A 24,801-nucleotide genomic window follows, 5' to 3' on the forward strand; every position below is an offset into this window, starting at 1 on the left:
CAACTGTGTTCGTTGTTACAGTTGTGTATAAGGGGCGTACCCAGGATCTAGTCTCATCCGTCAACAGGGGTGAATGGGCTAATAAAGTTCAGTGAAGTTCAATCTCGTCTCTCTGTCGCATACATTACACGCGCCAAACTAAAGAACATGCTGTCATAACCAACCCATTGAAGAGTGTTGAAAACTGAAAGTATTTTAAGCAAACCAATTGCTCACACAAAGGAATAAATCAACAATGTTCACAGGGTTATTATTTTTTGGCCATTATGCAAACTGAAAACACAGCGTAGCGGCCTGAATACAGCGTCATTTTTCCAGGTAACAACGTAACAGCCTGTTCAGCTCAATAGCGCTGGCAAGAACCCTTAAATCAAATGAATATCTAGCACACTTTTTTTGTACTTTACCCTACTGGTAACACAAAATAATTCATGCTGCTGCTGCATCGTACACACTGGTGTACAATGAGAATAAAAGATTATTTTAAATTGAAACTAAATGATTTTAGGTTTATTTTAATTATTATTTTTAAAATTGGTCTACTTAGTAGCCTAGACAATTAACACACAACAGATCATGGTCCCATACAGATGCTGAGAATGAGCTGGAGGGGTTAGTGGCACATGTGTGCAGTCTATTGCTCCCAACACACTGGGAAAAAGAAATCTCACAGAAATTTGTTTTAACCCTGATTTTAGTGAAATTTAGTTACTTGGGGGTTAGTCTCAAATATACTGAACAGAACTGGCAACACATGAGAAAAAGTGGACTGGGAAATGCCAGCAACATTTGCGACTGTTTATAACATGCTTTCGAAAGTTCTTTACAAATTGATGCAATTGTAAGTCTCGCAATTGTAAGTGTCACAATTGCCCACAGCTTTAATACATCTCATTACAATATTGCTGATCCCTCATTTGCACTGCATCTCCACCCTGTTTTTGCAAATTTTTGCAGGAACTCCCAGAATTACATATTAATTTAAGGCTAAAGCGCAAATAAGCACTGCAAAACAGTGTTAAACAGTATGTGGCAGTGTAAGGCAATATCATTTTTATCAGGAATTATCAGTTTTCATGGTCATAGGTGGCCTTTGTGGTGAACTTTAGAATGTAGTCTTTTTTCTGCTATGTGAAAGTAAATCTTCGTTTTTGTACACGTTTTTGTACCTATGAACGCTGTCAATGTGCTATATGAAACCAAACAAAAGTCTAAAAGTGTTTGCAATCAGCAGCAATAGAAGCTACTCTGTTTTAATGACAAGTTGTAAAAATGAAACAAATGGATGGTGACACTGAACTTTATGAACACAATGAAAATTGAATAGACAGCAAGATATGGAACAACACGTTGGCTACCAGATGTCAAATTATATTATTTTAGCTAATACATTTTAAGAGGTAGTATTAAATACAGTAAGTTAGTGTCTACTGACATCTACACAACAAACACAAACTGAAATATGCATTAAAAAAACAAAACTAAAAAAATGATAGTTTGATGGTTTAACATGTAGGCTAGTTAAAAATAAACAGTTGACAAACCAGGACCGTTTTTAAGGTACATACACTGTGTGTAAATTATTATGAATATTTTTTTCTTACTTGATGTTTACTGCACCGCTGGGATACTGAACTGAAGCCTGAACCGGGTCAAACCACACATGGAACTCTGAGTAAACCACGTGGAATACTGAGGTAAATGGTTTGAATGAAAGATAAATAAATAAATAAAATTGTGCTTAATATTGAGGGGAAAAAAAAAATCAGACTGCCTTCAAAATTACCTTTTAAACTACTGTGATATAGCTATTTTTTCTGGCTTGCAAAGTCAATTGCTAGAAATGTCAAGAGCACAAAACTGTGTACACCACATGATTATTGATTTGTACAGAGTTGTGTTAAACTGTATTACAGTTGCAGTCTTGATAGAGTAGGCTGACTGACAAATATGACCGGGTTTGGTCTGTGGAAAAGGTGGCAGCCCTACTTACACTGTGTGTGTGTGTGTGTGTGTCAGTATGTGTACCGTTCTGTACATGTGTTCATGTCCACAATGTTATTTTAAGTAAAGAACGATTACAGCAGAAAACCTGCAGCCCAGGTAGCAGGGTCTCGAGCACCCAGGCAGGGGGACCGCGAGAGTCCAGCGCCCAGACAGCGGGACCGCAGAAATCCAGTGCCCGAGAGGGTGCTGACCCTATCTCCACCAGCAGAGGGTGAGTGTCTGCTGGTATCACTTCCCCCACTGTCACCCCCTGGAGGAGAGGAGCAGGTGCTGCCTCTGCCTCCATCACCTTCCCCTGCCAGTAAGGGAGAGCCGCACCAGTCCCCTGTAATAAGAGTAGACTACATGCCGCTCCCACCTCCACCACCAGGAGACTACACGCCGCTCCCACCTTCATCGGCAGGAGCAGAGCAGCAGAGCTAAACCAAGTGTGCGTAAAGTGCCGCGCGATCCAGGACTTGCATAAACTACTAAGTATGCTAGAAAAGAAGCTGGAAGAAATGAGACAGCAACAGGATCTTGAGGAACTGGCACACCCACAATTCATGGAAGTCTGCACCACCCCTAACAGAATGAAAGCCACCAGGGAGATAGAAGGTCAGAATAGCTGGGTTCAGGTAGGCAGAAGCAGGGAAAAAAAGAAACTTCGTCAAACACAATCACCAGATCAAAACAACCAACAAATTTGAGTCACTTCAAAATTTTGATGAGCAGAACCAACAACAAGAGAATGAAAGGAACAACATCCAGGACCCTATTGACACTGGTGACCAGAAACACCACGCAAAAAGAAGGGAGGTCATGGTTGTTGGAGACTCCATATTGAGAAACACAGCAAGTTCAATTCGCAGTTTGGACCCCCTTACTACAACAGTGTGCTGCCTTCCGGGAGCCTCTGTCAAGCACATCACTGAGAACATGGACAGGCTCCTAAAACGAACAGGAGATGACCCTGTAGTAGCCGTCCACATCGGTACAAACAACATTGAAAACAAAAATCCCTCCAAAACTAATTCAGACAGCTAGGAAGGAAATTAAAAGACAAGACCAAAACTGTGGTATTTTCTGGTATACTGACGGCACCTTGCAAAGGACCATATGGACAGCTGGAAATAATTAATCAAAACGCATGGCTGAAGACGTGGTGCACACGGGAAGGATTCACCTATCTTGATCATTGGACCACATTCTACAACGAGGACTATCTATATAGACGGGATGGACTGCATTTAAATAACAAGGGAACCAGTCTACTTGGAGAAGAGATCCTCGAGCAGGTTCAGAAGCATTTAAACTTGAAAGGAAGGGGGGAGAAATTAACAAAAAAATAGAAGGGAGACCACATCAAAACAAGGACAACAACTCAGGTCGGACAACCATTAAATGTATTTATCTAAAAGCTAGAAGTATCAGAAACAAAATTTTAGAACTTGAAGCTACTGCACTATCAAGTAATTATGATGTGTTACAGAAACTTGGTTGTCTGAGAGTGATGGGGACGAATATAATATTTGTGGGTATACACTGTATAGGAAAGACAGGCAGGACAGAAGAGGAGGAGGGGTAGTGCTATACATAAGAAACAGTCTTGAAGCCCAGGTGTTAAACCTGGACAAAGAAAACAAAGCCAAATCAATATGGGTCAGAATAATGGACAAAAATTCAAACAGATGGTGAGCAAAGTAATCTGTTATACAATGACATTAGAAATGTGTGTAGCAAAGGAGAAGCCATACTAATGGGGGATTTCAACTTCCCCCATATAAAATGGGAAAACCTGATGGGTAGCAAGACGGATGAAATTGAAATGGTGGAAATGACAAATGACTGCTTCCTAACACAATTTGTCAAGGCACCGACTAGAGGGGAGGCATGCCTTGATTTAGTCTTTTCAAATTACGAAGACAGAATAACTAAAACAGAGGTCAGAGAACCACTAGCAAACTCAGACCACAACATGGTCTCATTTGAAGTGTTTTTTAAAACCCCAAAAGTAATGACTAAAGCTAAGGTTTACAATTTTAGAAAAGCAAACTATGAAGGTATGAAACAGAGACTAACAGAAGTAGATTGGAGTAAAATAGAGAAAACATCCACAGAAGAAGGATGGTTATTCTTCAAAAATGTAGTACTAGAGGCGCAAAACAATTACATCCCTAAAGTAGACAAATCTAAATGTAAAACTAAATTGCCAAAATGGTTTAATAGATCAATTAAAAAAAATATTCAGCGAAAAAAGGCACTTTACAGAGCATTAAAAAGGGACCAAAAAGAAAGTACACAGAAAGAGTACACAGAACTGCAAACGCAAGTCAAAAAGGAAGTTAGAAAGGCCAAGAGAGAAATAGGAATGAACATTGCTAAGGGAGCTAAAACCAATTCCAAAATGTTTTTCCAATATTACAACAGCAAGAGAACATTCAAAGAGGAGATTAAATGTCTAAGAGATACAAATGGCAAAATCGTAGATGAAGAAAAAAAAATAGCAAATATATTAAATGATTACTTTTCACAAGTTTTTACAAAGGAAGATACGGACAACATGCCCCACATGTCATCCAGTTCCTATCCAGTTTTAAATAACTTTAGCATAACTGAGGCAGAAGTGTTAAAGGGACTAGGAGCTCTTAAAATAAACAAATCCCCTGGGCCGGATGAGATCCTCCCAGTAGTACTCAAAGAAATGAAAGAAGTAATTTACAAACCGCTAACCAAGATCATGCAACAGTCTCTTGACACAGGGGTGGTACCGACAGACTGGAAAATTGCAAACGTAATACCGATCCACAAAAAGGGAAACAAAACTGAACCAGGTAACTACAGACCAGTAAGCCTGACTTCTATTATATGCAAACTTATGGAAACTACAATAAGATCCAAAATGGAAAATTACCTATATGGTAACAGTGTCTTGGGAGACAGTCAACATAGTTTTAGGAAAGGGAGATTGTGTCTAACTAACCTGCTTGATTTTTTTGAGGATTCAACATCGATGGATAATTGCAAAGCATATGATATGGTTTATTTAGATTTCCAGAAAGCTTTTGACAAGGTCCCGCGTAAAAGATTAATTCTCAAACTGAACGCAGTTGGGATTCAAGGAAACATATGTACATGGATTAGGGAGTGGTTAACATGTAGAAAACAGAAAGTACTGATTAGAGAAGAAACCTCAGAATGGAGTGCGGTAACCAGTAGAGTACCACAGGGATCAGTATTAGGTTCTCTGCTATTCCTAATCTACATTAATGATTTAGATTCTGATATAGTAAGCAAACTTGTTAAATTTGCAGACGACACAAAAGTAGGAGGAGTGGCAAACACTGTTGCAGCAGCAAAGGTCATTCAAAATGATCTAGACAAGATTCAGAACTGAGTAGACACATGGCAAATGACATTTAATAGTGAAAAGTCTAAGGTACTGCACGCAGGAAATAAAAATGTGCATTATAAATATCATATGGGAGATACTGAAATTGGAGAAGGAATCTATGAAAAAGACCTAGGAGTTTTTGCTGACTCAGTCAATGTGGGGAAGCTATAAAAAAGGCTAACAAGATGCTCGGATACATTGTGAAAAGTGTTGAATTTAAATCTAGGGAAGTAATGTGAAAACTGTACAATGCACTAGTAAGACCTCATCTTGAATATTGTTTTCAGTTCTGGTCACCTCGCTATAAAAAAAGATTTATTTCAGGTTTAAAAGGCATGTCATATGCAGACAGGCTAAAATAATTGAATCTGTTCAGCCTTGAACAAAGAAGACTACGTGGTGACCTAAACTTCAAGCATTCAAAATTCTAAAAGGTATTGGAGATTAGACAAAGGGGCATTCAGAACAGAAAACAGGAGGCTCTTTTTTACACAGAGAATAGAGGGGGTCTGGAAAACTCCCCATAATGTTGTTGAAGCTGACACCCTGGGATCCTTCAAGAAGCTGCTTGATGACATTCTGGGATCAATAAGCTACTAACAACCAAACGAGCAAGATGGGAAGAATGGCCTCCTCTGGTTTGTAAACTTTTTTATGTTCTTATGTTCTTATGAATGCCTGCTGGGTCCCCGTCCACCAGCAGAGGATGAATGCCTGCAGGGTCCCTTTCCACCAGCAGAGAATGAATGCCTGCTGGTATCACTTCCCCCACCATCACAAGGAGAGGAGCTGGAGCTGCCTCTGCCTCCATCACCATCAGGGGGAGAGGAGCAGGAGCTGCCTCTCCCTTCAGCAGAAGGACCAGGAGTAGATGCTGGCGGTCCACAGCCAGGCCATGTGTGCTTTGCACAAAGAGGGGTATATGTGGCAAAGTGCCCTGCCCGTGTGTATTTTGTGTTGTATGGTGTGTGTTAATGTTGGTGTATAATCATTGGTACACAGGATATAAACGTGTCTGTGTAACATGAGTGTTTAAAATGTATATTTGTATTCAGGAACAAGGATTGCAGAGCACTTCACGTGCAAGTAAAATGTAATAATATGTGAGCACAGGGAATTGCACTTTATTAATTCACATGCAGTTGTACAGCGACTCCAATTGAATGATTGATTAGCAATCGAGTCTCGGTACAGCTGCATAAAAGCAGCATGTTTTCACTAACTCAGGGTTTTGTGTTCAGAGAGTGGAGAACGGGATTGGAGACTGAGGTAATTGTAATAGATATAATAATAGAAGCTCACTGCGTTTTGTCTGTATAGTCCGTTTTGTTTTGGCTACGAGTGCTGTGTTCTGTGTCTTGTTTGTGTTAAAATCTTTTATTTTCTATCTGTCTTTTCATTATTAAATGCTGAGCGAGACCATTCGCTCGGCTTCACCAAACTCCACCTCTGTTGTTTATTTCCTGGTTCCTGGTCTGACGTCACCCACTCCAGCCGTCTTTGTGACACACACTCAGTGTAGCGTTGTGTCAAAGTGGTTTGCAATGCACAGGTGTAGAGGTGATACAGTGCTCAAGACAATCACAAACAAAGTGCTGGTGGAATGATGGTATATGTATAATCCAAAGTCTGAATGCAATAGTAAAAAATAACTAGAGTTGCTAGCAACTATAAAGGCTTCCAAAGAAAACATGGTTCAATCATCACAAATAATCACTGAGTTTTACGGCTCCCAAGCCCCAGTATCAGTACCGGTCTAAGCGTGTTTAGTTCTCAATGTTTAAAATCAGCAACATCACCAGTTCCACAGAAGATTTTGAAAGGTTTTTTTTACAAAAATGCATCAGGCAGCCATCTTGTTAACGCACAAATGCCATTTTTGAAAATGTAAGTTCTATCGACACAGGCACGATGGTTTTCAAGTTTGGAGTTAATAAAGTGAATCATTTTTAAACTGAAGCAGTTTTAAATATAAGAAGAAAATGTAGGAGTGGCAGCCATATTGTTTCACGAAAAATAACCATTTTAACATATTTGTATTCCGCTGTCACCAGAATGATGACTACCAAGTTTGGAGTCTGTTGGTCAGACAGTTTTCGAATAAAAGCAGTCTGCTGTTAAGGGCACGTTTCGGTGAAATTTGTGGCAGCCATTTTACTATTGAATTGTATCACAGCAACTTTTGCTTTGCAAGCAGGTTTGGATCATGACAATATATGCCAAGTGTCAGATCAATCACTTGAACAGTTCCAAAGAAGAAGATTTTATGAGGTTTCAAGAAGAAATGCATCATACGGCCATTTTGGTTTAAAAGTCAGTTGTATTGCTACAGTGTCAAGGATGGTGCTTGTGAAGTTTCGAGTTAGTCAAGTAAACCATTGTCAACTGAGGCAGTTTTAAATTTCAGACGTAAACATACACCTGCGTCGGCCACCTTGTTTTATAAAACATAACCATTTTGACATTTTTGTTCCATTGTTACTGGGACAATAACTACCATGTTTGGAGTGTGTTGGTCAAACGGTGTTCAAATAGCAGTAGTTTGCTGTTAAGGGGGCGTTTCAATAAGATTTGTGGCAGCCATTTTGCATTAAAATTTATCGCAGAAACTTCTGCTTCACAAACTTGATGTGGGTTTGCATGCTGATGATATATGCCAAGTGTCAGATCAATCGCTTCACCGCTTCCCAAGATGCTTTTGAAAGGTCAAACGGCATTTTCATTTAAGTCAACACCATTTTTTAAAAAGTTAGCTATATTGACACAGTATCAGGGTAGATGCTTGTGAAGTTTGGAGTTAGTCAAGTAAATCGTTTGTCAACTGATGCAGGTTTAAATTTCAAGTGTAAATGTATAACTGGTGGCCATCTTATTTTATAAAACAAGACCATTTTCACATCTGTATCCCATTGTTACTTGAACGATAACTACCAAGTTTGGAGTTTGTTGGTCAAACGGTTTTCAAACAGCAGCAGTTTGTTGTTTGGGGCGCGTTTCAATAAGATTTGTGGCAGCCATTTTAACATTAAAATTTATCACAGCAACTTCTGCTTCGCTAACTTGATGCGGGTTTGGATGCTGATGATATATGCCAAGTTTCAGATGAATCACTTCACCGGTTCCGAAGAAGATGATTTCAAAAGGTTTTATCGAAAAATGCGTCACAACGCCAATTGCAAGAACGTAGCAGCAAAATTTGCTCAATGTATCCAGCTTGTTACCTGCCAAGTCAGAACCTGATCAGTGACACAGCTTCGACGCAGTAGAAGTTTAAAGTTTTGGGAAGAAAAAAAAAAAAAAAAAAAAAAAATACCAATATGCTTCCCAGCCTTTGGCTTGGAAGTCTAATTGTTGGAAAACATGGATTGAGAATTGATTAGCAGTTTGCTACGCATGTGGACTAGCAGAGCTATACTGGTGTTCTTTTCTGAAAAGAGACTAATATTGCAGATAGCAGACTGTTTGGTTCAAATTGCATGTACTGCTAACCATTGATAGAGACGCTGCGTCTACAAACTCTTGCCCAACAATGACTGCAAGCTAACGAGATAACAATGCTGTGGATTAGAAGGGATCAGGCTCTAAAGACTTCAGAGAGATCGAAAGAGATAATGCCACTAGGATCAAAGGGGGTCGCAAGAAGATAACAAAAGGCAGATGTATGGACCTTTTTTCTCCAGGAGTGTGAAGAATGCACTGAGTTCAGAGGTTGTCACACTAGACTACACACACACACACATACATACAGACACACACACACTAAATTAACAGAATAATGTGTTGTACCTTGACCATTGGTTAAGTGTCAGAGAAAGGGGAGGTGGACCATCTATACAGAAGGGTATTTAATGTCATGCAAACATTGTAATGTTGAGTATTCTGTTTGTCCTGTACCTGGGACCAGACTCCCTGCATATTTCAATAAACCTGGCAACTGATTGAAGAAAAGGACTCGGTGCATTTTCTTGAATCTACTTACTCACCATCTATTTTTTGTAAGTTACTTCACTAATAAAAAAAAAAGTAATAATAAAAAAAAAAACCCTCCCCGCCCACTACGCAGCACGTTCTTTTTCAGAGTAAGCATGACAAAAAAAAAAAAAAAAACACTTAGGAGAAGAGACTAGAGGTAGGCTCCATTGCAGGATCAGACTTTGCCAGTTAAATTGTCGATTTAATTTAATTTTAAATAATGCCATCAGACGATTGGATTTTATTTATTTATTTTTACAAAAAAAAAAACAACAAAATGTTAAGGTAAATGCGCTGTTTGTGGAGTTCTAATGAGCTTCTGTGGCAATACTGCCAACCTGTGGGATCTTTAGTAAGACAGCACCCGACAAAACACGACAGCGGGAACACAAGTAAAAAAAACTAAAGGAAGCAACACATTCAGTGACTGCTTCTTTTGGAAAGAAAGTTGATCCAAAAAGCGTTAGAGCAAAGTAAATAACAGGTCTGATAGTGGATGTCGTCACACAAGATATCATACCTGTTAGTGTAGTACAGGGAGCTGCGTTTAAAAATCTGATTGCGAATCTTGCTCCAGGCTATGAAATGCCCTGTCGAAAGACAATCTCCAAATTCATTACTCTGGACCGCGAACGTGCAAAGGAAAAGCTAAGACATGATTTAAGTCAGGAGTGTAATTCAATGTCCATCATTACTGATGTATTGACAAGCATGGCACAAGAAGCATTTTTAAGAGTCACCTGCCATTACATTAAGCAAAACTAAGAACTCGAGTCAAAAGTATTGCGACACGACAATTACAAGACAGACACACAGCTGTGAACTTAGCAGAAGTAATCAATAAGATAAAACACAGAGTTTGAAGTACCTACAAAAGTAATAGCTTGTGTTTATGACAACGCGGCCAACATGTATTTGCTTTCTGCAAGCGAGCATGCTGCGTTACTTTTTGGTAGCGTGGCAAGTGTGAGCTGTGCAAGGCACAATATAAATCTCTGCATTCAGGAAAGGTTGGAGGATGTACGACAAGTCCATACGTTCGTGGCAGCAACAAGGAGACTGGTTGCACATTTTAAAAAGTGAGATGGCAAAAAGTGCTTTAAATAGGAAATAAACAGAAGTTCTGAACACAGAAAAAGCACCACTCAAGTTAATACAGGACGTACAAACAAGGTTGAACACGGTTTATTATATGTTTGAACGCCGCCTTGAATTAAAATGGCTAGTTATTGATTTGGTGGAAAAATAACCAGACACTCTTTCTCAACCTAGCAGCCTTGGCAAAGAGCATGTCAAGTATCCCTGCAACATTGTCCAGAGCGGGCGTGTGTTCAGCAAAGCAGGGATTGTTGTGAACAAACTGTTCTTCTTTGAAACTGGAGAATGTGGATGCAATAATATTTCTGAATAAAAACAGAAAATAAGCTCTGGAGAGAGCACAGACTTTGTTACGTTGGATTTGTAAATAGTATTCTTGTGTTCCCCGTTGGAGTTTTTTTTTTTTTTCCTCTAATCCAGTTGCTGTCAAGACATCTTAATGTAAGACAGTAATATTTGTAATGTTTTATTAGCTTTTTGTGGGGGAACCGACAGTGTGACTAGACATAAATAATTACAAATGTGTAGTTTTAAGTACAACTGGAGAAGCGTTTACTTTTCGTGATTCGATTTGATGAAAATACACCACCCACATGTATTGCGGGTGTCGGGGTCCAAAATAAATCCACTATATATCAAGGGCCACGATTAGCAAGAGACTCCTAGAAAAACAAATAGGCTAACAAATAAATTATTGTACAACCACTCCCTCGTTTTAATCGGGTGCATCAGGGTCCAGTATAAATCCTCTACACAACCTGCATTTTCTCATTATTCATATAAAAAGCAGCAAACCATTTTAATTCATTCAGCGGAGGGTAATTGCTTCTCATCAACTTGAGTCTCCAATTGATTTCATGGGTCTTCCTTTCCTTTTTCAAATGCACAAACCAGCTGCATTGAAATAATAATAAAACTAAACAGTAATTGCAAGTGCCTATGTATCTTGCAGCCAAGGCATACGCAGTTACAGTAAAAATAGGGAGCCAACTCCAGGATCAATCCAAATCCACAATATAGCAAGGGGCTATATAACTACGGGTGGGTGTATATATGCTTATTATTGACACGTTTCTTGCGTTCTGAGAAAACAATGCATTGGGTCTTTATGAAAATGATGCATTGATAGAAAAAAAAAAACAACACTATACTTCCAGCCCTACAAGTATACAATTTGTCAACACATAATCTGTACCGGCAGTAATTTTGTAATGCATATCTCAGTGATGTATTTGTGTATTAGGGGCAACTGAATGAAATAATACCAGTTTATAATTTCTTACATTTTTTCTGTGCTGGCTAAAAAAATAAATAAAAAAAAAAAACTAAAATTAAAACAAAGCTAAACAAATATGAAGTCAGTTCTTTCTTTAGAATTCCTGACACATGCAGTACCTATTTGGCTCCTTTAGCAACGTTTTTTAAATTGTACTTAACATTACAATAGGCCTAATCTGCAACAGGATGTGATGCAAACATATACTGCGCAAACAAAACTGAAGGACTAACCTGTTTGTTTCCGTTAACTATATTTTATATTACGAAGTACATTTTATTTACTTGAAATAAATTAAAGAACTGCACCATGCTAAAACTCAATAAACCTAATGAAGCTTTTGCGTATCACAAAATACACGCTTCTGCCTTACAGTTAACGAATAAGCCCTTGTAGCTGAAGTTCCTCCATTTATAAAAAATGCATTAGATCAAGCTCTGTTCCGACTCTGAAGCACGATGGGAACAGGATCAGATCCGATCTTGATCCTTTTAGTTCAAACACATCACAGCAGCCTGGATCAGGATTCGGGTCAGATCCCTTTAATACAACAGGTCCCCGACGTCAGCTTTTTTGCTTTGTTTGTAGCCATTCAGTGTAGTTTATTTTAAATCTTCATGAACAAAGCAACATCTGGGATTGGCAATCTTGGCTTTCCCAGTCCATTCCATTGTAGGACTTTGTTTCAGTTAAATAATGAAGGAATTGGTAGCAAGTCCTACAATTAAATGGACTGGAAGAGCAAAACTATGTGCCCCTGCAATATGCCAAGCTAATAAGAAGCTGGAAACAGAATATACAACAGTTTCTATAACAAGTTGCTATGCTATGTTATTAGAGAGTTACAGATGGTTATCCCGTTGTAAAGTGTGTCAACATTTACCGCAGTACCAAGAAACCACTAAGTAAAACACAAGGACTTCTATATTTAATATTAAAATAAAATACATACACTCATATTTTCCAACCCCAGTACTCGTACTGTGTAGTAAGATTTAACATCTTCAGACATCAGCGTTACACGAAATCCTGTGTCCGAAAAAAACATTTCATGATCTTCGCTTGTTGGCCAGTACTGTGCACATTTTTCCTACAAAAAAAAAAAAAAAGAATTTACTATACCTGTAAGATTTATTTATGCATGACCTTAAATGCATAAAAGCATGGGAAGAAAAAACATTTGGGAAGTACTGATGTACATTTATAAAACCAACACTTGTTGCACGTGTTGAAGGTTGGCACACACAACCAAATAAATTATTCCCAAAATGTAATGTAAACAGCTTAAGAAACAGATTAAAACAATTCAACACAAACTTATTATGTAAACTTAGTAACTAACTTCACATGGTCACAGAGACTTAAGTGGATAAAACATAAAACCCAACAGTGTGCAATTACACTTTTTAACATTTATCGTCATTAATTGTATAGGTCTGACTCCCTGGGTAAGGCAGACTGGGTAAACAAATAAAGTAGCTCACTAAATATCAAGTACTGTGCTGCTAAAAGATGAATCAGACACAAGCTTAAAATATTTCACAAATGCTCCACATGAAAGCCATGAAGTTGTGGAGCATGTCGTTAACTGGGAACCATGTTAGAAGCCAGGATGTTGCCACTGCCCTAGTATAAAAAGCTCTAAAGAGCAACTCAATACAGGTATGTCACAATTATCCTAACTCCTCTCTTCTTCACATTCCCTTTGTATAGGTTTATGTTTCAGTCATCACATACAGTGGCTTGCGAAAGTATTGACCCCCCTTGGCATTTTTCCTATTTTGTTGCCTTACAACCTGGAATTAAAATTGATTTTTTGGGGGCTTATATCATTTGATTTACACAACATGCCTACCACTTTGAAGATGCAAAATATTTTTTTTATTGTGAAACAAACAAGAAACAAGACAAAAAAACAGAAAACTTGAGCGTGCATAAGTATTCACCCCCCCAAAGTCAATACTTTGTAGAGCCACCTTTTGCAGCAATTACAGCTGCAAGTCTCTTGGGGTATGTCTCTATAAGCTTGGCACATCTAGCCACTGGGATTTTTGCCCATTCTTCAAGGCAAAACTGCTCCAGCTCCTTCAAGTTGGATGGGTTCCGCTGGTGTACAGCAATCTTTAAGTCACACCACAGATTCGCAATTGGATTGAGGTCTGGGCTTTGACTAGGCCATTCTAAGACATTTAAATGTTTCCCCTTAAACCACTCGAGTGTTGCTTTAGCAGTATGCTTAGGGTCATTGTCCTGCTGGAAGGTGAAGTCTCAAATCTCTGGAAGACTGAAACAGGTTTTCATACATAGCGTTTTCCTTGATAAATACAGTATAATTGTAAATCTAGAAAAACTACTCACTTCTAAATCTTTTGTAGTCATCTTTGTATTACTTTAGTATAAATACATGTTAATTTGGATTATATGTTGTTTTTTTCTGACTATGTGAATGAAAAGACACACATTTGCCCATTTTCCCATTGGAAATAGTGATATTTTGAAATATCTCTGTCCTGATCACAAAAGCAAAGTTTGTGGGGAATAATAGCCATTTTCTATACTTCTGAGGCATAAGCAATTAGGAAATAACACTTACTACCCAGGAACATAAATTGTCTTACATAGTGTTATGTGACTTCTGAAGGTAATTGGTTGCACCAGATCTTATTTAGAGGCTTAATAGCAAAGGGGGTGAATACATATGCACGCACCACTTTTCCGTTATTTATTTTTTAGAATTTTTTTAAACAAGTTATTTGTTTCATTTCACTTCACCAATTTGGACTATTTTGTGTATGTCCATTACATGAAATCCAAATAAAAATCCATTTTAATTCCAGGTTGTAAGGCAACAATAGGAAAAATGCCAAGGCGGGTCAATACTTTCGCAAGCCACTGTATTGATGACTTTTAAAACTAAGAACTTCAAAGCACACCTGTGGCCTCAATCTTATACTTAAGGAACCTACTCGGAACTGCAGTGAAATCTCCATATTAGGACAGTCAAGGGAATGACAAAATATTGCCTTAATATTGTTGTGGGCTTATTAACAATGGAGTCCAACAAGCACGTCACACACAGGTCTAGCAGGTGCTGCAAGAGACCTACTAAACACAAGATGAATACTGGAGGAAACACTACTACAACTTTCATATTGAAATTAAGGCAATAAACATGATAGCTATATGTCCTACCAGCAGTCTGCTACTGTCACCAAAACTTCAAAACAATATGAAATCTCTATTACATATAAAGCTTTGTGTTGCATGCTGGTACTGCTGAAATGTAGAATATGAATAAAATGGCTATTCCTAATCAATGAACTAACTTTAAAAAATACTGAGTTGTGCTTTGTTCTTGTGAGGAACACTGACTTTTTTAGATGGACAAAGCAGTAAATAAAACAAAAACTATGTAGTTAAGAAACATCGTTTCAACATTTCATATCTGACTACACACTTTGTAATACTGAAACCAGCACAATATTAAGATCCTGAATTATTACTTACTGATCCTTTCTCTATGACTCTGTTCAGCATTACAACAGCTTTGCTCTTTTGCTCCCATATCATCAACCAGAAATGGTCACAAGTGTTACGAAGTGGACCCTGTAAAAGAGTAATGAACAATAGACTATAAGATGGGTTATGAGAAAACATTTATCATAGCCCTGGTTTCCTAAAATAGAAATGTAACCATTACCAAATTGGTATTTACCTCCTAAAGAGCCAAATCCTGAATATTGTATACCAAAGCTGCTCTTTGAGCCTGTGACACCATCATGCCCCACCTCCAATGGCACAAAAGGACTGCGCTCATAGATCTCAGAATCATTTTTCCTTTAAGTCTGCTGCAATCAAGGACGCAGTGGCCTTGAAGGTTAATGGTTACATTTCTATTTCAGGTAACCATTACCAAATTAGTGAATGTACCAAAGCCATTGCAAGGGTAATATTGCAGAGGACTGGTAGGCTACAAGGCTAAGCCAAAGGCTGCCCTGTGCATTACCATTCGGAACCCCAGTAACAAGTAGCTAGGTTGAAAAAATTTTAAGGGAGAGTTTCACCTCTATGCCTGTGTTGTAGGGTCGACTAAGAAGCCACCGTAAAACCAGGTTTTGAGGATCCACAACATTAAGTTAATGGAACCTAGTAATGGGGAATAGCCCACACCACTGCATTGCAAATGTCTCTGACAGGTGCACCCTGGAAAAAAGCTCACAAAGTTGCCATGCCCCTGGTGGAATGGACGGTGAGCTTTTCTGGAGAGGGAAAATTGGCCAACTCAAAAGGTAGTCTTGACCGTGTCTGCTCTCCATTTGGACAGCTGCTGCTTAGACACGGCTTGACCATGGGACTTCGCCCCATAGCAGACAAAAAATTGTTCGGTCTGCCTCAACGTTTCATCCTGTCAACATATTACTCAATCAGACTGGAAAGTAGGTGGATGGAAAGCCTCCAATTCCACAGACATGGAATGCAGCGATCGTCTCACAAAAAAGGCAGTATTGGTACGGAGCAGAGATGGTGACAAAGAAAGGCACTTTATATGATAAAAATTTCAGCTCAGCTGAAATCAGGAGGCTCAAACTGAGGTTCATCATTGCATTAAGCACCACGTTCAGCCTCCAGCAAGGAACATCCTTCATAAACAGAGGAAGCCGCCAAGCCCCTCAAAAATTGCCTTGCCAGGAAGTGAACTCTTGACATGGCAATCTGAAATAGCTGCCAGATAGACCTTTAAGGTAGGCAGGGATTTCCCCTCGTCAAACACGTCTAGCAAAAATTACAGCATTACTGCCATAGGACAAGTCGTGGGGTCGAACCTACAAGGTAAATACCACATCTGGAAGACCCGTACTGGGAACAAGTGGACTCTGCTCTGGCATTTTGTAGGGCGTCAATAACAGTGCCAGATGGACAGACGCAGATGGCTCAAATGCAGCCGTACAGAAGCCAGACCCAGAGCTGCAGGCTTGATGGGTCGGGATGCCGTAAGGTCCCCCATGCCTGACTGAGCAGATCGCGGCGCTTCAGTGTTCTCCACGGTGTTCTCCAGACAGGGCAATTGGTGGAAAAGTGTATTAACAGAAGCCTAAGTCACTGGTGTGCCAAGGCAAAGATTGCCAGTGGATCCCCGCCTCCTATTATGGAGAACCAGAGGGGACAGTAGGTTGTTTCAGGGGAAGCAAAGAGATCCATCTCTGCTCTCCCAAATCTCTCTCAGATGATGCTCACCACCTTGGGATGAAGCTTCCACTCCAAGATGCTGGGGATGCCCCAAGTGAGATTAAGTTATTGTGCGCCCAGAGCAAAAGCTTGCAGGGCCACACAATGGAGTCCTGGTGATGTTACTGACTCATTTAAGGTTTTTGTGGTCCAAACACTGCTTAAAAAGTGCACTTTACATCCAAAAGTCATAATTAGTAATATTTTTATGCTTATCTCTAAACTCCCTTTTTTATCAAAAGTTTTACAGAGGGAGGTAGCTAAGCAACTAAATGCATTTCTAGCCACGCATAAAATAAATACAGTTGGGTTTCCACTCTGGTTATAGCACTGAAACTGCCATTATCAGAGTGATAAATAATGTGCTGTTAGCATCCGATATGGGCTCACCCTCAGGTTTTGTTCTTCTAGCTTTGACTGCAGCCTTTGACACCGTTGATCCACTGATCCTGACTGAACATCTAGAGAAGCTTGCAGGATTATCAGGCAGTGTCTTGTACAGTACAGACTTTAACAGGTTTCAAAATCAAGGATAATTCCTCTGCTTTATTTGGTTGCATGTGGTGTACCACAAGGTTCTGTTATTGGACCCATTCTGTTCGCCTTATATATGCTGCCTCTGGGTGCTGTTGTCAGTAGACATGATGTAAACTTTCATTTCTATGCTGATACTCAACCTTTCAGCAATGGATGTCTGAAAATGTCTTCATGTTAAACCCAGATAAGAGGTAATGTTCTTGGGATAAAAAAGTCAACTAGGGCTCCTGAGTGGTGCATCCGGTAAAGGATCTTTGCGTGGAGGGCAGGATATGCCCTATAGCCTGGAGGTCGCCAGTTCGAGTCCAGGCTATTCCCAGGAGGCGACGCATAATTGGCCAAGTGGGGTTTAGGTCAGCCAGTGTGTCCTTGGCTCACCGTGCACCAGTGACCCCTGTAGACTGGCCGGGCGCCTGCGGGCTTGCCTGTAAGCTGCCCAGAGCTGCGTTGTCCTCCGATGCTGTAGCTCTGGATTGGCTGCATAGCCGGCCTGCAGTGAAAAGAAGCAGGTCGGCTGACAGCACACACTTCGGAGGACAGCGTGTGTTCGTCTTCACTGCTTCAGAGTCAACGCAGGGGTGGTAGCGGTGAGCTGAGCCTAAAATACAATTGGACATTTGAACTTGGGAGAAAAATAGGGTAAAATCGATTGGCAACTACTAAAAAAAAAAAAGTAACAAATAATGTAGATCCATCTGTTATTAGTGGACAGCTTCCCTTTCAGTGGAAGACTGCAATGAGAAATCTGGGTATAATTATTGACCCAGATCTTTCATTCAAACCTCACATAAGGAATGTAATCAAAATGTAATTTTTCCATCTAAGGATTACTGCTAAAGAGAGACACTCACTTTAGTAACATAATGCTGACAGACCGATTCAGACTTTTGTATCATCCAGAACTGATTACTGCTATGTCCGGTTTACTGGTGTTTCAAGTGATGCCTTGTCCCAATACAGCTTGTGTAAAATGCAACTGCTAGGGTCTTAACAAAAAAAAAAAAAAACTCCTATCTTAGCACCCCTACACTGGCTTCCAGTTCGGTTCAGGATTGATCAATTGATCCTGCTAATACAAAGCCATATATACTTCAGTCCCATCTTATTTGAATGACTTCTTGTTGATCCCATATGTTCCCAGACAACCACTCCGATCACAGGACGCTGGATTGCTCACTATCCCAAAGATTTTTTCAAAGAATACAGAAGGTAGAGCTTTCAGCTATAAGTCTCCTAAACTTTGGAATGAACTGCCTCATTCCAAAATGGAAGCACCAAACAACTGCTGTTTTAAAAACTAGACTCAAGACACAATTTTATAGACTGTGTGTATTTTGTGTTGTATGCTGTGTGTTAATGTTGGTGTATAGTCATTGGTAAACGGGATAAAAACAGGTCTGTGTAACACAAGTGTTTAAAATGTATATTTGTATTTATGCACGAGGATTGCACAGCACTTCCCGTGCAAGTAATATGTAGTAGTATGTGAGCACGGGGAATTGCATTTTATTAATTCACGTGCAGTTGTACCGCAACTCCAACTGAATGACTGATTAGCAATCAAATCTCAGTACAGCTGCATAAAAGCAGCATGTTTTCACTCGCTCAGGGTTGTGTGTTCAGTGAGTGGAGAACGGGATTGGAGACTGAGGTTATAATAGTAATAATAGTTAATAGTTAAAATATCAGCTCACCGTGTGTCTGTGTAGTCCATTTTGTTTGTCTCTTTAATTTGGCGAAAGTGCCGTGTCCTGTGTTTTGTTTGTTGCAATCTTTTAATTTACTGTCATGTTCATTCATTAAATGCTGAGCGAAAGCAATCGTTAAGCTCCACCCAACTCTACCTCTCTGTTGTTTCTTTCCTGGTTCCTGTTTCTGGTCTGACATCACCCACTGCAGCCGTCTTTGTGACACCTATTCATCTTAATTTCTTGTCTGCACCTTTTATTATTCTGTTCTTACTGTTTTATTATGCTGTTTTAATTTTTTTTATCATCCTGTGAAGCGCCCTGTGACCATTCTATTGTGAAGGGCGCTATACTAAATAGAGATTGATTGATTTAAGCCATCACTGTTGTGTTGTCCTGCAAGGCTGGATTCTGCAAGGCCGGGTAAACTGCCTGCAGCTCTAAAACATGCAAATCTTGCACACTCCAGCCATTCCACACAGCGCCCGCCCAGGCTGGACGCATCCGTGGAGACGACCTCCCATCCCTGCGCTTAGGTGTAGATCGGCCGGCTGTTTCCACCAATAGAGTGTCTTTAGACAGTGGTGGGACACTGTCAATAGGCCGTCACGGTTCAACATGTGTTGAAAAGCGCTGCTGTTAAACCAGACCTGCAGAGGGTGTATGCGCAGGAGACCCAATGGAAGGGTCTGGGAAGCTGCTGCCATCAGGCACAGTAGTTTTCGAAACATTATTACAATGAGCACTCTGTTCAGCTGAAAAAGCTCCAAACAGGCAGCTATTAAGTGCAATCTTCTGTCTGACAGGGTGGTCAGCATGGCCCCAGAGCCCAAGCACACTCTTACATAGGAAGCTGTCTGGGAAGGCATGAGCTTGGGAAGCAGACAAACTGGAGTGTATGCCCTGGAGTGATCAGTGCTTTGTCACACGTCCCTGGGAAAGCCAAAGCTGCTTACATGCAGCTACCAGCACAGCCAGGTTTTGAACCAAGCACAGCTCATCCAGCTGTTGTGGTGAGGGCCTGTGGTTCTCAGAGAGGGGTAGCTAGGCGACTGGTAGGCTACCAGGATACTATTGTAGCTCCCTAGCCATGCAGCGAGCACACTGGCAGAATAGGCTCCCTTGAGGATCACCTCAGAATCCGGCACTGCTTGTTAGGGCAGGCAGTGTCTTTGGATAGCAGCGCTAAATTAGGCACCTGGGCCAAGGTGGCAATTATACTGTATTTACAGTATAATCGTAAATCTCGAAAAACTACTCCCTTCTAAATCTGTTGTAGTCATTTTTGTATTACTTTAGTATAAATACATGTTAATTTGGATTATATGTTGTTTTTTTCTGACTTTATGTGAACGAAAAGACACACATTTGCCCGTTTTCCCATTGGAAATAGTGATATTTTGAAATACTGAAATCACTGTCCTGGTCACAAAAGCAAAGTGTGTGGGGAATAATAGCCATTTTCTATACTTTTGAGGCATAAGCAATTAGGAAATAACATTTACTACCCAGGAACAAAAATTGTGTTACATAGTGTTATCCAGTGTCTCCTTGGTGTGCTCTGGCCCCAGGCAGTAAGTGCATCTGCCATGCTTGTCCTCAATAGGCAGACAAGTCTGATAGGGACAGAACCCGGGCACGATGACATTGGTACCGGTTTGGCATGGGTCCACCGATTCACAGTAAACGTGGGTGGCAATGTACAGGTCCACCGGTTGCTGGCAAAACCACTCGGTCAAGTCAGTACCGCACACAAGGAATGCATGCTTGTTAGAATGGACTAACAGCCTTCGTAATGGTGATGCTAAACCTGTCACCAAAACGGCATCAAGATACTGTGGTTGAATTGCAAACAACAACAAACAAAGCGAGTATCTCAGTCCTGTGCACTGCTGCTGAGCCCAGCAGCTGCTCGTGTGCTGAGCACCACGTTGCAGAGAGGCCTGCACGTAGCATCTGTAAAAAACAGAACACAGACAAAGAGAAAATACTTTCAAACAAAAAACAGTAATTAAAACAAATTGCATAAATAATCTAAACATGTTGTATGGTGCTAAAAAGTAAAAACTAGAAATATAAGCTCCAGATGGAGCTATGCAGCCTGGGACAGCACGAAGTCAGCCAGCGTATGTTGTTGGATCCCAGGGAAGGAGCAACTTGAGCCACTGGCTTCATGAAGGGCACATGGCTCCAGCGAGACGTAACAAGCAACAGGTTGTAATGCACACAATACTTAAGTACAAACTATTACAGCAATTAGTTTAAATATCACATATAATTCATGAAAAAACACAATAAATGTGAAATATGTACCGACAGAAGCAACAATATATTTATCTGAACAAGGCTCTCCGACCAGGTCTTGAATGGAAAAATGGCACAGAGATCTGTGAGCACAGTCCATTTGTGCCCTCGGGGGAGGGCCATGACTACGTCACAGACTCAAAGAGCAGCTTTGGGTACACAATATTCAGGTTTCCAGTCTTTAGGAGGTAAATAACTATTCGATAATGGCTACATTTCATAATTGAAAGGGAATCACTAACATATTTTAAATTAGAAAACAAAACAAAAATAATGCCTTGTTGATTTTGTAACAGTAATGCAAAAGGATACAGGGTGAACTGACTAGAGGTTTGAGGAAGAGAATATGAAGTTGAAAAAATATTGGGAAAGATTAAGCTATGTTTGGAAAAAAAAAAATTAAACCAGGTTTAGAAGTGGCTAATTATGAACAATTACATTACTCTTTAAAAAGTAAGTAGCGGGGTACTAAAAAAATATAGCATTACATGTCCCCACATGTTGCTATGACTTATTTGTAGCAATATATGGGGAGGTGTACACTATTTTTCAGAACCCCACTACTTACTCTTTAAGGGGCCTCAAGTTTAGCAAATCATAAAGACTACTACAGGAATATGCAACTACAGGCTATTGTAACCCACAATCAACATATTTGAATGATGTTTCAATAAAGAGTCGACTCAAAATAAATGTTGCTCTAAAACGTTTGTGATGTTTTAAGGTATTTTGTGCATTCTAACACAAACACCCTGAATGACAAAACTATCACAATTGTACAGATGACTGAAATATGCAATCTATGTCAAAGTAATCCTCTTCCTGTCATGTAAATTTTGCACTGAAATACCAATAGTACCTGTGTTAAAATGTAGCTTCTTTGGGCTTCTTCCATTACAACCAAACTGGCATTGATATAATCATTTTCTGCATTTTGTAGTTTAACACGACTGTGGTCAACTGAAAAAACAAACATACAAAAAACTTTATTAACTTTCATTCTGTCATGAATTACCATTGTGTCCTGTATTCAGGAGAATTCACTCGCATGCCTCAGTCATGTGGACAGACTCCACAATTGAAGCATTTAATCTACCCAGCTGAAGCAGTGTCAGTTCCCTGCTATCATTCCCTGCTGTATTGCAAATGTGGTTAAAGTTAAGACTTCATCACATACTGTCAACTTACCGTGCTCTGCCATGCTTCATCTTGGCTTACTTAATACAAGATCTTTGGCAAACGTGTCTTTTAATTAACAATTTTATTCTTTTAATTAATTTAGACATTTTTACTTTAGTTGAGACGTGTAGCAAGATGAAAATGTCCAAGTTTTTCCTTCTATCAGAAAGCGGGTCTTAAGGGATGAGGTGGTGGTACTGCAACCATTTTTGGTGATGAGATTTATACATCACTTGAAATCTAATCTTGGCCAAACCCCTATTTTGGCGGCTGTTATTTATCATCCCCCTAGGGCTAAATCTTCTTTTCTATCTGAATTCAGTGAGTTTGTAGCAACAATTTTTGCCAAACGTGATCGGATCTTACTTTTCGGTGATTTTAATGTACATGTTGATGTTGATAGAGATCCTCTTGGTAGAGATTTACTTAGGTTTTATTCAACATGTTACTGGTCCTACTCACTTTCATGTCCACACATTAGACTTGGTTTTCTCTCGTGGTCTGATTGAACAATTTCAGAAGACTATGCGGTTGTCTTTGAAATGTTATTACCCAACTCTGAAACTGCCACCACGCTGTAGTAAAACTAGAGCTCTAAATTTATCAACTTCTAAAAACTACCATCGCTATGCTGATGATACCCAGCTATATTTGTCCTTAAAGCCAGGTATTTCTTCTGCCTGGATGTTATTAGCTACTTGCCTTACAGACATCAAGCATTGGATGTCATAGAATTTTCTAACGCTGAATTTAGATAAAACAGAGGTTATGCCAGTGGCCTCACAGAACCAACTACAAGAAAATGTGGGATTACATGAGCTCGACCCTTGAAGTCTCTCATCAAATCTTCAATAGAAATTAAGAGTTTGGGGTCATCTTTCATCTTGATCTATCGTATGAGACTCATATTAGGGAAGTGTGACAGGTGGCTTGCAGCGTGCAGGTGTAGTTGGTGCAGTGCTCAGGAATAACAGATACAAGTTAAACAGTGAAAGTTCAATAAAACAGCTCCTTTTTTGGCTGGGTTGCGTGTCAACAACACATTCACAGCAATGTGTATCGCTCTGTGCAAAACCAGGGATTCAGTCCCAAAACAATAAGACACTAATAAGTAACACACAGCACAGATGTGGTCACTTCTTCAGATAGTGAGTGCTCTTGTGCAGGTGTGGTGAAGAACAACAGTTCATGAAACAGTAGTGCAGTGTAGTCCGGGTTTGGTGCCATATAACAATGAAATGACAAAACAGTTACAACAACAAAACACGAAACACTCACGATAACAAATTACTTCCGTCTCCTATACAGGTCCTTTCAGTAACCACATCAAAAGGAACAGATTCATAGTCACATCCCCTATTATACCTTCAGTCACGTCACCTGCGATAACTAGTTCAAATCAAGTCTCTTCTAATCTATGACACTTTGCGTACCGCATTAGGGCTATGACTTCTGGCATTGCGACTCCACCCTCTTCCTGGATGGCCGACTCCCGACTGACCCTGGAATGACCCTGCTTGACGAGATTCTGGGATCAATAAGCTACTAACAACCAAACGAGCGAGATGGGCCGAATGGCCTCCTCTCGTTTGTAAACTTTCTTATGAACTGCCAAACCATCCATTCCGGGGCACGCTGTTCCTGCTACACTGTGCCCTCAAAGCTCGGAAGGGAGATTGTTGACTAGGATTCATTCGCTCTGTCACAGGAAGTTCCGAAAGTATCTTTTTACAATGACAAATATAGCCAAACATAGACCAGTTATTTCTGATTCAGAGACTAATGCAGGCCTTTGTTTCATCTATAATTGATTTCTGTAATGTACTTTTTTTTCTGGTATTCCAAAACATGTGGTATAAATTCTAAGAAGTGGTTAAACGCTGAATAATATGCTAGACATATAACCAACTGGTGATGTGACAAATTTCACCAAATGCACATTTATTAATCTATATAGTAGTCAGATGAATATCTGACTGCTGTGGTGCTAATTATACCAAAGAAAATTGCTGTATCACAAGTTCAATGTTTCATCATTTTAAATTAAAACATTCAGAATTACTGTGGATGGAGATACTGAATGCAGTAAAAAGCAAAACATCCATAATAAACAGAACGCTCTCAGGGCGTGCAATTCGTAT

General features: G+C 39.8%; 1 protein-coding gene across 4 annotated transcripts in view; it reads right to left on the reverse strand.

Moving 5' to 3' along the window:
• Positions 1–24,801, reverse strand: part of ptpn2b (protein tyrosine phosphatase non-receptor type 2b) — a 129,094-nt gene that overhangs the window by 66,904 nt on the left and 37,389 nt on the right. For 3 of the 4 annotated variants that reach the window (XM_041245334.1, XM_041245333.1, XM_041245332.1), the window contains exons 3-5: positions 22,341–22,441; positions 15,234–15,332; positions 12,679–12,816 (exon numbers count right to left, since the gene is read on the reverse strand). In XM_041245334.1, the coding sequence (XP_041101268.1) occupies positions 12,679–12,816; positions 15,234–15,332; positions 22,341–22,441 (338 nt within the window). The remainder of the gene's footprint in view (positions 1–12,678; positions 12,817–15,233; positions 15,333–22,340; positions 22,442–24,801) is intronic. The other variant, XM_041245335.1, reaches the window with a different exon arrangement.

This window comes from Polyodon spathula, chromosome 3, assembly GCF_017654505.1.
Source record: "Polyodon spathula isolate WHYD16114869_AA chromosome 3, ASM1765450v1, whole genome shotgun sequence".
Lineage (NCBI taxonomy): Eukaryota > Metazoa > Chordata > Actinopteri > Acipenseriformes > Polyodontidae > Polyodon > Polyodon spathula.